We start from the raw sequence: 17,252 nt of genomic DNA on the forward strand, positions 1-17,252 counted from the left end.
CGGTGAGATTAGTGCGACCACATGTAAACTCATTAAACCAGTTGTAAACAGTGGCACGAGACGGGGCTTCATCGTATAATGTTTTTATGACTTTCGATGTCATCTAAGAAGATGACATCGAAAGTCATAAAAAATCATCGCTCGAAAATTTTCTCGTGTTAAGTTCATGATAACGTTACACAGACTATTTTCAATTTGCCGCCAAACCGTAAAACAAATGACAAACGAATAATTATAATATGTTGTATTATTTTATAATTTCTATTACCATATGATTTACAGTTTTTATTTTATCATTCCTTCTATGTAATTCCTTGTTCTTAGTTATTTAAAAATAGTTATTTAAATAAAAGTATCTTTTCTTTTTTTTTATCTATTTTTCTCATAAGACCAGACCCATACCATAATATTGTTTTTGTTTTTTTTTTTTTAATGGATGGTAATGAAATGGCAACCCTGCCCATCATGATGTATTCATTAGAAATTAACCATGATAGTTTCCAGGGGGAACCGCGAGGAGGTCGTGGATATTGCTAGCAATGGGACTGGTAGTCCACGTTACTAACACCCCCCCCCCTTATCATATTGTATTGTTACCGAACTTAGATAAGTATGCCACGTCGTCACGGACAAACGTTTGTTTCAAGTAATTATTACTAATAATAATAAATAAGTTTCACGGACCCACGCAGTTAGACCAATGGCGTGGACCTAAATTGCGATACCGAAATTGACCCGAACGGGATTCGAACACGGGACCTCATTACGCAAGTCAATGTGCCCACCACTGCGCCACGGATGTCGACAAACTTGTTAATTTGGCTGTACAGTTTAATTCCCTGACATTATTTTAAAATAATAAAAGCAATCACTGTAACAAGCAATTAGTGTGTGTTACTCTTTATTGCCAAGTCTACAATCAGTCGTGTTCCAACAAGCAAAAGGGTAGAATGCGGCCAATTTTTCTGTTAGCATTGGTAAGTTGGACTTTTCAGACGATTTAAAAGAAATCTTTTTTTATTTCTAGTATATATTTTTTTTTTTTACAACACAAGGGGCAAACGAGCATGCAGCTCACCTGATGGTAAGTGACTACCGCCGCCCATGGTCACCCACAACACCTACGGCATTGCAGGTGTGCTGCCGGCCTATATATCCATAGTTTACATTCATTACCAGAAAAAATTAATTGGATTTAATTACTCTGCAATTGTTTAGCTCCGGGAGAATGAACTGTAAGTTGATTGTTGGATACGCGAATGAAGGAATAATTGTTTTTTTTTTTTTTTTAATTATTTTAAGGGCTTTTACCTTCTTCAGGTATATCAGTTTCAATTACACACGACATTTTTATTACGTATTTCGGACACAATATTTTAATACAAAAAAAAAAACACGTCTGCTCGGCACGGTAATTCAAGCAAGGGGGTTGTTGCCATGACATAAAATATTAAATATTTGTTGGGTTTGTAAAATCATACGTCTAACATAAACCGATTTGGAATTTATTTTTATCTCAAAGAATATACTTTGAAAATCGATACAGCTGTTTAATTTTACGGCAAAAAATAAACATCCATTTATATTTTAATGGCGACCCGCTCCGACTGGGGGGAAAGGGATTGTTAGTAATGGAGACTGAGAATCCCATTGCTAGCAATATACCCAACCAGGTCGACCTCCTCGCGGTTCCCCCTGGAAACTATCATGGTTAATTCCCGATGATCATGATGGGCTAACTGGCCTGTTTTCATCCTCATCTATCACCCTTCACTGGTGCTCTGCCAGCGTATCCCGTTAGCGCGGGCGGGGTTACCATAACATTTTCACCCATCAAAAAAACCCGCTCCAACTTCGCACAAGTGCAACGCTGAACCCACAATTATCATTAAAAGATAGACATATACCATCGCAGACTTTTTGTAGACCTTCTAAAGGTGTCTAATATAATAGTACAATATTTTGATTCTATCTCGTTGAGTTCAGCCAGCGTTTGTAATGTAAGCGCAGAAAAAAAAGTGTTTATTTACGACATCACATTAGAAACCTCGAAAATTATCAGTTTTTTTTTTGATGGGTGAAAATGTTATGGTAACCCCGCCCGCGCTAACGGGATACGCTGGCGGGGCACCATTGAACGGTGATAGATGAGAATAAAAACAGGCCAGTTAGCCCATCGTGATGAATCCATCAAGAATTAACCATGATAGTTTCCAGGGAGAACCGCGAGGAGGTCGACCTGGTTGGGTATATTGCTAGCAATGGGATTTTTAATCTCCATTACTAACAATCCCTTTCCCCCCTAATTATCAGTGTTTCTCTACTATACTATATAAGTCTTCCTCTTCACTCTATTAAAACAAAATCGCATCAAACTCGGTTTTGTAATTTTTTAAGATCTAAGCATACATAAGGACAGACGGGAAGTGACTTTGTTTTATACCCGTAACATGTACCTATTGATGATAGTAAAATTTGCAGTTGCTGTCTTCAACAACGTTCTCAAACTCGGATCCTAGTGCAAGTTTCAACTTTAACTATCCAAACGTAAGTTTCAAAATACCGCCTATTCTTATTTATTTATTTATAACTCCTTGGAATCAACTTCCAGCAGCAGTATTTCCGAACCGATTCGACAATATAACCTTCAAGAAAAGAGCATATTCCTTTTCAAAAGGCCGGCAGCACACCTGCAATGCCGTAGGTGTTGTGGGTGACCATGGGCGGAGGTAGTCACTTGCCATCCGGTGAGCCGCATGCCCGTTTGCCCCCTGTGTTGTAAAAAAAAAAACTTATTGTGTTACAAATATTTTAGTAATTTAGAAAAAAAATGTACCTATACTCTGTACTGACAGCTATCATTTTTATATTATTACGTTTTTTAAGTTAACTTTTTTTTTATACAACTTAGAATGGCAAATAAGCTGACGGCCCACCTGATTTCGCCCATGATACTTACCCCATGTGTCGTCATTTCTGAGGACTGAGGTGTTATTCCTCTGTACGCCGGTATCAGTGTATGCCGGCTGAAGAACCCGGCGACCCGGAGGTCGTCGCCTCCGGAGTTGAAGCCGGGGTAGAGGGGTACACCCCGAGGCCCATACCTCGCCCGCCCACACATCATGCGGCAAGCAAGAGATGCCCATGTTGTTGTTGTTGTTAGGTTGTCAGTAAGAGATTGCTTTCAGCGACTAGGCCGCCTTTTGTATATGCACATTCTGTATAAATACTCTTTGTATTATTACTACTTATTATATTATTATTAATTACGCGGTAAAAAAAAAATTTGTAGACAAACAGTTAGTTATTCTTCTAAACCATCATTGCTTTGCCTTTTCCCAATTTCACCAGAGGGAGACTTTGTACAAAAGTCGTTTGCTTGGCCACCTCTGTCCCATTCGTGTTTCTACCGTGAAGCAGTTGTGTTCGCGTGGCTGTGTTTCGATTCAAAGTGTAGGATATAGCAATGAATTTACGGGATACAGAAGAATAACATTTGTGTCCTCAGGAATAGCAACGCATGGGGGGGTATCATGGGCGAAACAGTATACTCTGTTATGTCCATGGTACTGCTCATGTCTATAGGCGACTAAATAAAAAATAATAATAAAATGAATAAATATATATAAATAACAAATGTTATTTATATATATTTATTCGTTTATATATGTAATTTTAGTATGTATGTATATCAATAATTACTAGTACCGCATTCGAGTATTCTGACACTTCCCTATGGTTGACTGGGAGAGAATGCTTTTAGCATTAAATCCGCCATGTACACATATATGTACTAATGAATAAATAAATAAATATTTTTTTCTAAATCACAGATTAAAGATGATATCTATGATCAGCCAGTGAATATGATGGTAACTGAGAAGTCTCCGCATAACAAGGTTAGTTAATTACAATTTTTTTTTTATATCACTGAGGTGCGGTAAGCAGTCGAAGGATGGGTAGCAGCGTCCCTCTTAAAATATCTCCAAAAACCAACTGCGGTCGCCAACCCGCCTGACAAGCGTGGCGATTACTGGCTAAACCTCAAAAGGGGGAGGCCATAATCAGCAATGGATGGTTAATGTCTGATATGACTTAAGGTACATAACGAAAAGAGAAGTAGAAGGAAAACTAGAAACAGAAGTAATAACTTTTTTTGTCGTTCATTTTTTTTATACAACTTAGAATGGCAAACAAGCTGACGGCCCACCTAATGGAAAGTGGTAACCGTCGCCTATAGACATGAGCAGTGCTATGGACATAACAGAGTATACTGTTTCGCCCATGATACCCCCCATGCGTTGCCATTCCTGAGGACTCAGGTGTTATTCCTCTGTACCCTGTAAATTCACGCCATATCCCTTCAAACCGAAACACAGCCATGCAAACACAACTGCTTCACGGTTGAAACACGAATTTCCAGGATTATGTCCATGGTACTGCTCATGTCTATAGGCGACGGTTACCACTTTCCATCGGGAGGGCCGTCAGCTTGTTTACTATTGTAAGTTGTATAAAAAAAAACATCGATTTTGAGGAAAAATATTTGACGTTTGGACATCTTGTGGTACATGTAAAATAATAGGAAGAATCTATACAAGTTTGTGTAAAATTGGGTACAAGTGAAGGAAATCGTACCAATTTAATAAAAAAGTATTTGATATTTGGACAAAAATAAAAAATCGTCTCTGGCAACCTTGCCTATATGAATAAAGTTTTTTTTTTTATTTTCATCCGACTTCCTAAATTCTAAAGGTTCTCAGTTCAATTGTATGTTTTTTTTTAATATTCTTTACCTCATAAATCAGCCAGTTGTAAACCAGGTTTTTTTTATGGGTGAAAATGGTATGGTGAACCCCGCCTGCGCTAACGAGATACGCGGGCGGAGCACCAGTGACGGGTGATAGATGAGAATGAAAACAGGCCAGTTAGCCCATCATGATAAATTCATCAGGAATTGACCATGATAGTTTCAAGGGGGAACCGCGAGGAGGTCGACCTGGTTGGGCATATTGCTAGCAGTGGTATTCTCAGTCTCCATTATTAACAATCCCTTTCCCCCTGTACTGAAATGCTTCGCTGTATCTTATGTTGACCCTAAATTGCGTTGTAAAAAAAAAAATATTGTACAGAATGCTGTGCCAGAGACGGGCTTGCGCGCTGAAGTTGCTTGGTCCCCATACGACATGACGAAGCTCGAAGCATACCTCGACGCCCATAGGGAAGATGACGCAGATCACAACAGGATCCGGCGGAGTCCTAAGGTAGACGTTTCTTTCATGTTTTAGTGGCATTTTTTTATTTATTTATTCATAACTACATGTATGTGTACATGACGGACTTAATGCTAAAAGCATTCTCTCACAATCAAGCTTTTTTTTTTTACAACTTAGAATGGCAAACAAGCTGACGGCCCACCTGATGGAAAGTGGTCGCAAGCGTCGCCTATAGACATGACCAGTACCATGGACATAACAGAGTATACTGTTTCGCCCATGATACCCCCCATACGTTGCCATTCCTGCAGACTCAGGTGTTATTCTTCTGTACCCAGTAAATTCACACCATATCCCCACCCTTCAAACCTAAACACAACCATGCAAACACAACTGCTTCACGGTTGAAACACGAATGGGACAGAGGTACCCAAGCAATCGACTTTTTTACAGTCTCCCTCTGGTAAGCTAAGAGAAGTGTCAGAATACTTCTATACGGTACTAGTAAATATTGATATATATATACACTTACATGTATAAAAGATATCCGTGTGGTCCCGGTATCGAATAGGCCACCCCTTCCTTTCTCGTGGGTGTAGTAAGAAACAACTAAGGTAGGGCGAGGGATGGCCAGCAGCGTAGCATCATAACAGATTCTTAGTTTTGACGCCGCGCAAAATATTTGAAATTTTACGATCCTCACGACGCGTGATACCGACGCGCGCTTCTTCTTGGGTAGTTTTCGTATGCTTGAAGTGTTGACCTTACACAGCTGGGGGGAAAGGGATTGTTAGTAATGGAGACTGAGAATCCCATTGCTAGCAATATACCCAACCAGGTCGACCTCCTCGCGGTTCCCTCTGGAAACTATCTTGGGCAATTCCTGATGAATTCATCATGATGGACTAACTGGTCTGTTTTCATTCTCATCTATCACCCTTCACTGGTGCTCCGCCAGCGTATCCCGTTAGCGCAGGCGGGGTTACCATACCATTTTCACCCATCAAAAAAAAACCTTACACAGCTGATTCCATGCGTTGTGGCAGGATTTGAATACATGTATTACATTGCAATTTTTTGGTGTTTCATAGTATTTCATTACAAAATATTGTTATCTTGTATATAAAATTCTCGTGTCGCGGTGTTTGTTACCAAACTCCTCCGAAACGACATAACCGATTTTCATGAAATTTTGTGAAATTGGGTAGGTCTGAGAATCGGCCAACATCTATTTTTCATACCCCTCAATGATAAGGGTGACCCATCCCTAAATATATTTTTAAAAATTTTTTAACATTTTTTTTTTATTTTTATTTTATTATGACTAAGCATCGAAAAATATATACAGCTTCAAATTTTTACCCTTTTACGATCAACCCCTGTTTTTTAATAGCGATTTTTATATTTCTCAATAAGTGGTAAAACAACGTTTACGGGGTCAGCTAGTTTCTTTATATTATGACATAAAATAAAAAAATTACACTAGTTTTCAGTTCAAAGTAATTGTCTAAATTCAGTTTTTTGCAAACCTATAGCTAATAGCCAGAATATGTTATACATACTCGTATATGTTAAGGTAGTGTATTTTTTGCCTAAAGAATACTCTCACATTATGAGTATCCAGAGATTGCAGAAGGTATGATATTTTTCTTATGGGCATTCCGGAATATGGGCAACAAAACTTCTACACGGATCTGTAGAATATATCATGATGAATCATAGATCCGTGTAGAAGTTTTCTTAAGAAATCGCAGCGTGAGGTTCTTCAAAAAAGGGGCTATAAGATTTCTTCAAGATTAGCAACGCGTTATCTAAAATAATTTCAGAAGCTATGTTACTATTAGGTATGCTGTATGCTTGATTACACCATGTAATTGGTAGAAAAATATAATTATTATCCAAAATACAATATTGAGCGGTGAAATTTCTATTGGCAAAAGACTATGGTGCTGCGACTACGAGATGTGATCCACTTCCAGCTTCTAAACTCTTTAAAATCATATTTAGAGCACTTTAAATAATTGTCTAATAATAACACCCAAGACTTCAAGTACCATCAGTAGAAGCGGAAGAACTAGTAAAATTTTCTTCAAAGCGTTAAAAAATTTTTTAAATTCTGTCAAAGCAATACGAAAAAAGATCACACTGATAAAATTCGCTGCTAGAACCTAAAATTCTTGTGACATTTATCTCCTGTAAGGTGGATGTAGTTAGCTAATTATGCTGTTTCAATAATCAAGCGCGAAACTCCTATATACCACCTGTCTCTTAAGAAAAAGAATACTTACATGGTGGTTAGAGAGAGGCAAATGTTAAATGTGAAAGTTGTCACCTTACATTCTCTCAAATAAATTAACAAGTCTGACTAATATATTTGTAAGGGAACTATAAAAAAATCTGTCAACTACTAAAACTACAACTACAAAGAATATGTCACAGACATAAATCAAACACATGACTGTGTATAACCGGCTTGCTCTTTCGCAGAATACGCGAAGACTTGACACACTGAGCGGCCCGAAAATCCGGGAGCGACCGCACCACTACCTATACCCGGAGCCTGTGAAAGACAGGATACTGGAGTTCACTACCAGCACCAAAAAACCTGGTATTCTCCCCGACCAGATGAACCCGGGCGTTATTTTCCGGGTCAGAATGTCCGACGCCATCCTGAGGATCAAACAGCGTATGTACGAAGACCCGGAACGGCATATCGAATCCGATATAATATACACAAATTTGATCAAAAAGGTGGTTATGGATGAGATCACCAAGTTCCACAATCTCCTACTGATGTACAAAACGGATCGAAGTATAAAAGAGCATTTGGGAGAATGCGGTGGAAGGATCTACAAGTTTATAAGTTACATGACAATTAAAGTTCACATTTACTGTCTGTTCGATGCACTATGGATCGATGGGAACCCATATGTGATCGGGGACGAGTATTCAGTCACGCCAGTGGAGGTGCCTCCTATGCTGCAGTGTGATGCTGCCGAGTGTAATTCTATAGTGTTTGTTGATTCTATAACTGAACCAAAAGATCTCGATGAGTAAGCATGTTACTTTTGAATTTAATAAAGACTTTGGAAAAGATTATTTTTATTGTCGTCTTTGATATCAGCACTATTTTATTCATAACCTTACCTTACCTTTATCCAATCTGGCTCAAAGGACCAGATGGTTTCCAGGGGATCACCCCCTGGAAATCATCGTGCTGAATTCCAAGTGCTTTTTCATTCTCACCGCCTGTACAATGGATTGCGCTCAGAGGAATTGTTCAATATGATGCCCACAGCCACCTTCTACCATCGTACGGCTCGCCATCGACAGGGAGTTCATTCTCATGTCCTACAGCCTCAATGGTCGCGTACTGCGCGGTTTCAGAGATGTTTCCTCCCACAAACACTCAGGTTGTGGAATGAGCTCCCTGCCGAGGTTTTCTCAAGAGACTACAGCATGGGGTTCTTCAAAAGAGGGGTAAAGAGGTTTCTTCAGGGTCGGCAATGCACACGTAATACCTCTGGTATTGCAGGTGTTCATAGGCTACGGTAACCACTTACCATCAGGTGGGCCGTATGTTTGTTTGCCACCTCAGTGGTATAAAAGTGCACCGCCAGTGCATACCGATAGCGCGGGCGGGCTACCATTCCATTATCACGCATTTAAAAAGAGATGACAGGCGAAGTTAAAAGCAGGTTAGTTAGTCCGTCGTGATGAATTCCACATGAATTAATCACGCTGGTTTCCAGGGGGAACTGCGTGGAGGTCGACCTGATAGGGCATATTATCTGTAAGAGATTTCTTAGCAATAAGACCGGCTTTTGCACTACACTATGCTTATTGAATATTCTTCAATAAGTTCTGTAATACTGGTACAATAAAGTGTTAAATAAATATATATTGCTTATTGGCCACCTTAGTGGTATATAAAAAAAATGTGACAATGGAGAGACATCCTTCCCCCCTCCCCACAAGACGGATTTACCATTTTATTATGAATCATTAATAACCCCAGTCTCCTAACTACTTAAGCAGTAAATTCCAGTACCTTTTTGAAACTCACGATCGTAACCTTCGTTCCAGTAATACTCTCCAACTATCTATCTCCTCTCACTCCGTACTGATTTCGCTTCAAATTATGTTCTCCTACATTCTTCACGACTCTGGAACGCGCTTCCTGATGCCATTAAGAGACTACCGACTAAACCGTCTTTCAAAAAAAAACGTTCACGCTCACTTTTTTACTTTATCCGAGCAGTGAGTACTTTATATTATTCTCAATTTCGTGTCTAATATAGTATATGTTATATATGTGTAAGTATATTTGTTATTCATATATATTTATTCGTTTATATATGTAATTTTAGTATGTATGTATATCAATAATTACTAGTACCGCATTCGAGTATTCTGACACTTCCCTACGGTTGACTGGGAGAGAATGCTTTTAGCATTAAGTCCGCCATGTACACATACATAATGTACTAACGAATAAATAAATAAAAAAATAATAAAAATAAATGTATTCGTATTTATTTCCGCCATCTTTGTCCCGTTAACATCAGAGGCGGCGTGGTCACAGCAGACGACGCAGCAAGCTGCGAGCTTCCTCACCCTCAAGTGATGATGAGGTATGTATTATAACTTTATTTTTGAACTAGCCGTTTCTTGCGCCTTTGCACGCGTGAAACAGTTTACTATTAAATATAATATGAATGTAAAAGTTTTGTTTGTTTGTTTGTTCGTCTTTTCTTAGCGCCTTAACAGTTTAAATGTTCATTACAAAAATTGCTATATATAATGTATAACGTATTTATAATTCTTGTTAATATTATAAACTTGAATGTGAGTTTGTTTGTACCAATCTATATATTTTATAATCCAAGGGCTGATTACATTAAAAAAAAACAATACATGTTTTAAAAACTTAAGTTTAAGCAGCCAGTATTAAAACTCCAACAATATGAGAGCCATATAAATTTAAATTGGGCGGTTTGAGAATCACGGAGCTTTTTTGCATGGAGGCGAGGCGTTTTTGTCAGGCACCTTAATCTATGGAGTTAGGGGGGAGGGGACAATTGCAGTTAGATTTCGATTTAAAATAGACATTGCTGCCCATCTTGCAACCTTTAAATTCTCTTAGTTGCCTCTTACAACACCCACAGGAAAGGGTGGCCAATTCTATGCTGGATCCGTGAAGCAGTTGTGTTTGCATGGCTGTGTTTCGGTTTGAAGCGTGGGATATGGCGTGAATTTACAGGGTACAGAGGAATAATACCTGAGTCCTCAGGAATGGCAACGCAAAGGGAGTATCATGAGCGAAACAGTATACTCTGTTATGACCATGGTACTGCTCTTGTCTACAGGCGACGGTTACCACTTCCCATCAGGTGAGCCGTCAGCTTGTTTGCCATTCTAAGTTGTATAAAAAAAAATGGATCACACGGCACAGTTGACCTATGTATAATTGTAAACTATCCGGTTTCAAAATTGAAACTAAAAAAATTTTGAGATATAGTATCGAAATTCTTCTGTATGATGGGGGATTAAAACTAAAGAAGATACTGGATGTAACTATAAAAAATTAACAGGTGAAAAACGCAAGCACTACGGAGACACCTTCCCTACGTAGCAACAACTGGGAGACGCAGCAGGCGAAGAAGAAAAAAAAGAAGCACAAAAAGGATAAACCCAAATATGACACTTACGATCCCCCAGTAAAGGTATGATTTAAGCCAATTTACCAGAAGGAGACTTTAGTAGTAATAATTAATACAACATTATATTAGGGGGGAAAGGGATTGTTAGCAATGGAGTTTGACAGCCGCATTGCTAGCAATATGCCCTATTAGGTCAACCTCCACGTGGTTCCTCCTGGAAACCATCGTGAACAATTCTTGTTGAATTCGTCACGATGAGCTAACTGACCTGCTTCATTCTCACCTATCATCCATATTATCATCACTGGTGCCCTGCCTGTGTATACCGATAGCGCAGGTGGGGTTACCATTCCATTATCACTAATTAAAAAAAAATACAACATTATCACTTCAAACACTTAGTCCTCAAACTAGGATTACCCTTTATTATGAGGAACCAAGCAATTAACAGGTGAGAACACAACTCAAAGCACTCAGATTTGAACCAATTTGGAAAAACTCCTTTCGTATATTGGTCCAAATGTCGAACCCGAGATCTCATTAGGGAAGCAATGTTTACTGCTGCGCAACACACGTGGTTATCAAGTTTCTGCTACCAGACAGTTGTATTTACATAGCATATCCATATTTGAATGGTAAGATATAACAGTTGGCATTATAACTTGCATAAAATCAAATAGAGTCTTTGTACAAAAGTCGTCTGCGTGGATAACTCTGTCATACTCGTGTTACTGCCATGAATTGACTATGCCTTTAATGGTGTTTTTTACGCAACTTAGTACGACAAACAAGCTGACGGCCCACCTGATGGAAAGTGGTAACCGTCGACTATAGACGTGAGCAGTGCTATGGCCATAACAGAGTATACTGTTTGGCCCATGATACCCCCCATGAGTTGCCGTTCCTGAGGACTCAGGTGTTATTCCTACGACGTTTAAACCAAGTCTGCCTCTGGTATTATATCGGGTATATTTCGTTTTTGAGAGATATAGCAGTAAAATAAGAAGATCACGAAGGATCTTAGCTCTTAGAAATAGCAAACGTGAGATAGGCAGTACAATATATTTGGGGCTGTTCATGTCTACAGATGACGGTTACCGCTTTCCATCAAGTGGATCGTCAGTTTTGTTGGCTATTCCAAGCTGCATACTAAAAGATAGACCTTGTACAGTCGTCTGCAAAATGCAAGCGATTCCTGACCCCTTATCGCACTAATGAATTCTACCGTCAAGCAATTTTCTTACATGCTGTGTTCTGGTATAATCCTTGTTCTTATTATCGTGGAAATTTATGATTTAACTCTTCAAGGTTAGATTGGTATTGAAATTACATACTAGGTATTGGCTAAAAAACTTAACGTCACAAGAGGCAGTAACCCACTAATGATGGATGTCATGCGTTCATTAATTTATTAATTCTAATAGCCACTTACCATCAGACGGTTTTTTGATTGCCACCATTGTTCGTATAGGAATGGGAGTCCGGTTTCGTGGAGATGCCCAAGGATCTTTACCAGGCCCACCTTCGACCCGGCGTTATCTTTCGAATACATATGTCAGAAGCTATACTCAAGATGCAGTACCGCAAGTATGGAATTAATATATACATATATATATAAATACATATACATATATATATACATATATATATATATATATATATATATATATATATATATATATATATATATATATATATATACATTATTTTTATATACGTAATTATAATTGAAAGAGAAATGAAGTGTTGTTGGCAATTAAAGTATACTTCATTTATGTTAATAAATTATTCAAAACAACAAATACATATTAAATTACAATTCTTGATAGCTATCTATACATCGATAGTATTTTTTCTTATATTTCTACCAATAATTATGGCAATTAAAAAATAAACAAAGATTAATCAGGATAGAATCTGGATGCGTACTGATAAATAAGCCGTGCAATGGTTCTGGTGGTGTTTCAATTTCCATTAGTTGCAGTTTTATGATAAGTAAGCCTCCCTCTCACCAGAGGGAGACTTTGTACAAAAGTCGATTGCTTGGGTACCTCTGTCCCATTCGTGTTTCAACCGTGAAGCGGTTGTTTGCATGGCTGTGTTTCGGTTTGAAGGGTGAGATATGGCGTGAATTTACTGGGTACAGAGGAATAACATCAGAGTCCTCAGAAATGGCAACGCATGAGGAGTATCATGGGTGAAACAGTATACTCTGTTATGTCCATGGTACTGCTCATGTCTATAGGCGACGGTTACCACTTTCCATCAGGTGGGCCGTCAGCTTGTTTGCCATTCTAAGTTGTATAAAAAAAAATGTAACACATCCCGGCTGGCTGATTTTTAAATTTAAGTGCATGACAATGCGGGCATGCCTTGTCCAAAGTACCAATGATCACTTAATAGCAACTTAAACTTAATAATAAATTCACAATGAGAACAAAACTAACATGAGAGTTGTACTGAAAAGTTAAAATGATATGATGACGTATAACAGTCACTGCTATGATCGTGACAGAAATAAAACACAAAAAAAAAGAAATAGATGAAAACTGTATAGAGAGCGAGCGAAAGGAGGCCGGTTTCGTTCTCATCCTTACTCCGTGATGTAACTGATCGATTGGTAGTTGGCGAGTTATCGACCGACGAAATAAAAAAAAAATTTCAGTTTGTCTAATGGAATACCTTTTTAAAAGAATTAATATGATCAATTTGTGCTTGTTTTTAAGGTTATGTACTTTTAAATTACACTATATAAAACTAGTAAATAGGATCACATAAAAAACGCTTGATCCGGCAACAGGCGAAAGGGACTATTTTTTTTATACAACTTAGAATGGCAAACAAGCTGACGGCCCACCAGATGGAAAGTGGTAACCGTCGCCTATACACATGTGCAGTGCTGAGCAGTGCAGTGCCATGGACTATTAGTAATGGAGCGTAACATAAATGTACCACATCTAGTAGAGCTCTGGACACCATCGTGGTTTCATCATATCAGCCTTTAAATGTCCATTGTTGAACATAAGTCTCCTCCTTGGCAGGTTTGCCAGTAGTTGCCACGTTTGGAAGGTAGATTAGCAACCACAGTCAGGCTTTTGAGATGTTTTTTTTAGAGGGCGCTGCTGACCATCCTTTGTTAAAGTGGAGGCTTTATACTGCTTTGCCGCTCCGGGCTTCAGACGGACTTCAATGTGGGACCACACTGATTACAACTATCAGACCAGCTGCATTTCACCTTACGTTTTCACTTTCTGACCCAAGAAATCTTTAAACATCAATTTCTCCTCAGTTACGGCGAGGACAAAGACGAATCTGTGATAGAAGCGGACGTCGAGTATTTGCGTCTGACGCGGAAAGTGATCAACGACGAGATCACCAAGTTTGAAGACCTTAAGTGGCTGATTGGCTGGTTCAACAACCGCTCCGAGCTTATACAGGAGCATATTTGCAACACCAGATATTATACTGTTGGTGAGTGAATCTATTATTATTTCAGCCGTTAACTGTCCACTGCTGGACATAAGCCTTACCCTGAATGGGAGTTTTGCCAGCAGTTGCCACGCTTAGCAGGCGGATTGGCGACCACAGTTAAGTCTTTGAAGATGTTTTAAAACGGACGCTGCTGCCCATCCCTCCGCCTTCCTTAGTCGCCTCTTACGACACGGGAAAGAAAGGAATGGCCCATTCTATGCCGGGGTACACAGCGAACTATTTTAATACCCACTTAGAATTACAAACAAGCTGACGGCCCACCTGATGAAATGTGGTAACCGTTGCCTATAGACATGTGCAGTACCATAAACATAACAGAGTGTACTGTTTCGTCCATGATACCCCCTCTGCGTTGTCATTCCTGAAGACTCAGATGTTATTCCTCTGTACCCAGTAAATTCACTGCCATATCCCACCCTTCAAATCGAAACACAGCCATGCAAACCCAATTGCTTTACGGTAGAAACACGAATGGGACAGATGTAGCCAAGCAAACGAAGGTCTCTCTCTAGTAAATATGTAAGAGATGTAATCATCACTTACAAACGTGAAAAGCACCATAATAATAATAAATGCCTGCGCAATCGGTATACGCTGGCGGGGCACCAGTGAGGTATTACAGCTGAGGATGAAACAGGTCAATTAGCGCATCGTAACGATTTCAGCAGCAAATTAATAACGATGGTTTCCAGGAGGAACTGCAAGGAGGTCGACTTTTTTTTTATGGGTGATAATGGAATGGTGGCCCCACCCGCGCTATCGGTATACACCGGCGGGCACCAGTGAAGAATGATAGGTGAGAATGAAGCAGGCCAGTTAGCCCATCGTGACGAATTCAACAAGAATTGTTCACGATGGTTTCCAGGGGGAACCACGTGGAGGTCGACCTGATATTGCTAGCAAAGGGGCTGTCAAACTCCATTGCTAACAACCCCTTTCCCCTCAAGGAGGTTGACTTGATATATCCTATATTGCTAGCAATGGGTTGCTAATTTCCATTTTCCAGTTCTTCAGCGGGAGAACCTTAGGGTCGGGTGACGATTTATATGACAAAAAATTATCCAAGACACCAGGCCCTCTAGACAAGTGGCAAACGAATTCATCGATGGAATCCACATCGCTAGCAAATCTGTAAGATGGAAAGAGATAGAAACGTCGGATGTCTCATTCCAATTCATTGCCTTGCTTTCTACGCGTCTAGGGGGACTGGTAAGCTAAGCCGGCCCTGCCATCAGGTTGGCCATCAGCTTGTCCACCTGACGGAAAACATAAATAACAACGAGTCACTTCACCAGGCACCCCACCCACAATGTTCACACACCCTGAGGAGTACATGAAGCGTATGTGCCTTTTCGACAACGTTTATATCGATCACATCCCGTACGTGGTGGGCGAGGACAGCTCCCTGATGGCAGCGGTGGCGCCCCCTGTGTTGCACTGCGACGCAGCCACTTGCACCTCGGTGCCGTTTATAGACAGGTAAGTGTCATAGGCAAGGAGGAAAAGGATTGTTAGTAATGCGAATTTCCAGTCCCATTGCTAGCAATATACCCTATCAGGTCGACTTCCACGTGGTCCCCCCCTAGAAACCATCGTGTTGAATTCCAGGTGTATTCATATATTTTATAGCATTTTATATGTGATTCTTTAGATTGATATAAATTTTTTGTTTATGAAGTGAACTTGTTCTTTTATATAACTTTTTGGGCACTCAATGTTATGATGGAAATTTCCACCATTATGCAAATAGGGGTTTTTTTTGATGAGCGAAAATGGTGTGGTAACCCCGCCTGCGCTAACGGGATACGCTGGCGGAGCACCAGTGAAGGGTGATAGATGAAAATGAAAACAGGCCAGTTAGCCCATCATGATGAATTCATCAGGAATTGACCATGATAGTTTCCAGGGGAACCGCGAGGTGGGTGACCTGGTTGGGTATATTGCTAGCAATGGGATTCTCAGTCTCCATTACTAACAATCCCTTTCCCCCCTGCAAGGAGGGGTTAAAGGCTGATGATGATGATTACTGATATGTCTTATTGGCCAGTGTGATGTTCGACGAGCGATTGGCGAGGACGAACGTTCGCAAGGTGACTCGGTGTCAGGCGAGCTGCCGCGCGCACTGCCGCAACGACGTCGACTGTCTCAAGCGATGCTCTGACCGTTGCCTGCGCGCGGAGTGACCACCGCCAACAAGCTGCTGATCGTACGGCGAGGGCTGAGGTGGTGGATATAATGGATAGGTGGAAAGGTGGTCGTCATAATTATACGTTAGAAGTAAATACTTGTTTTATTTAAAATAACTTTATTTACTAAAGGGAAGCCATTTTAATGTAATAGTTTTTTTTTTATATATAATATTAAAAAATGTTACCCAAATTGCATGATGTGCTTTGCTTGCTGATAAATAAAAACCTTTTTTTTATTTTATCTTTTATACAACTTAGAATGGCAAACAAGCTGACGGCCCACCTGATGGAAAGTGGTAACCGTCGCCTATAGACATGAGCAGTACCATGAGACATAACAGAGTGTACTGTTTCGCCCATGATGCCCCCCATGCGTTGTCATTCCTGAGGGCTCAGGTGTTATTCCTCTGTACCGTGTAAATTCACGCCATATCCCACCCTTCAAACCGAAACACAGCCATGCAAACACAACTGCTTCACGGTTATTTATTTTATCTTTATTTGGTCTCCTAGCAATTGTTACACTGACATGATTTAATAGTAAAATTACTGTCTATTTATACATAGTGTACAATCATTTTAAAGATAATACAGCATGCTAAGGGGAAAGGAATTGTTAGCAATGGAATTTGACAGCCCCATTGCTAGCAATATGCCCTATTAGGTCGACCTCCACGCGGTTCCCCCTGGAA

At 39.7% G+C, this 17,252-nt stretch overlaps 1 protein-coding gene across 1 annotated transcript; it reads left to right on the plus strand.

The window, feature by feature from the left end:
- The first annotated feature begins 821 nt into the window (after positions 1-821).
- Positions 822-16,796, plus strand: LOC113510057 (uncharacterized). Its single transcript, XM_031910684.2, has 10 exons — positions 822-977; positions 2,482-2,547; positions 3,834-3,899; positions 5,133-5,264; positions 9,785-9,850; positions 10,811-10,942; positions 12,351-12,466; positions 14,169-14,350; positions 15,667-15,850; positions 16,419-16,796. Exons 1-10 carry the CDS (start codon positions 951-953, stop codon positions 16,552-16,554), a joined length of 1,107 nt encoding a protein of 368 aa, XP_031766544.2. The 5' UTR covers positions 822-950; the 3' UTR covers positions 16,555-16,796.
- Positions 16,797-17,252: the final 456 nt, after the last annotated feature.

This window comes from Galleria mellonella, unplaced genomic scaffold (assembly GCF_026898425.1).
Source record: "Galleria mellonella isolate WM207_F2 unplaced genomic scaffold, CSIRO_AGI_GalMel_v1 utg778, whole genome shotgun sequence".
Taxonomy (NCBI): domain Eukaryota; kingdom Metazoa; phylum Arthropoda; class Insecta; order Lepidoptera; family Pyralidae; genus Galleria; species Galleria mellonella.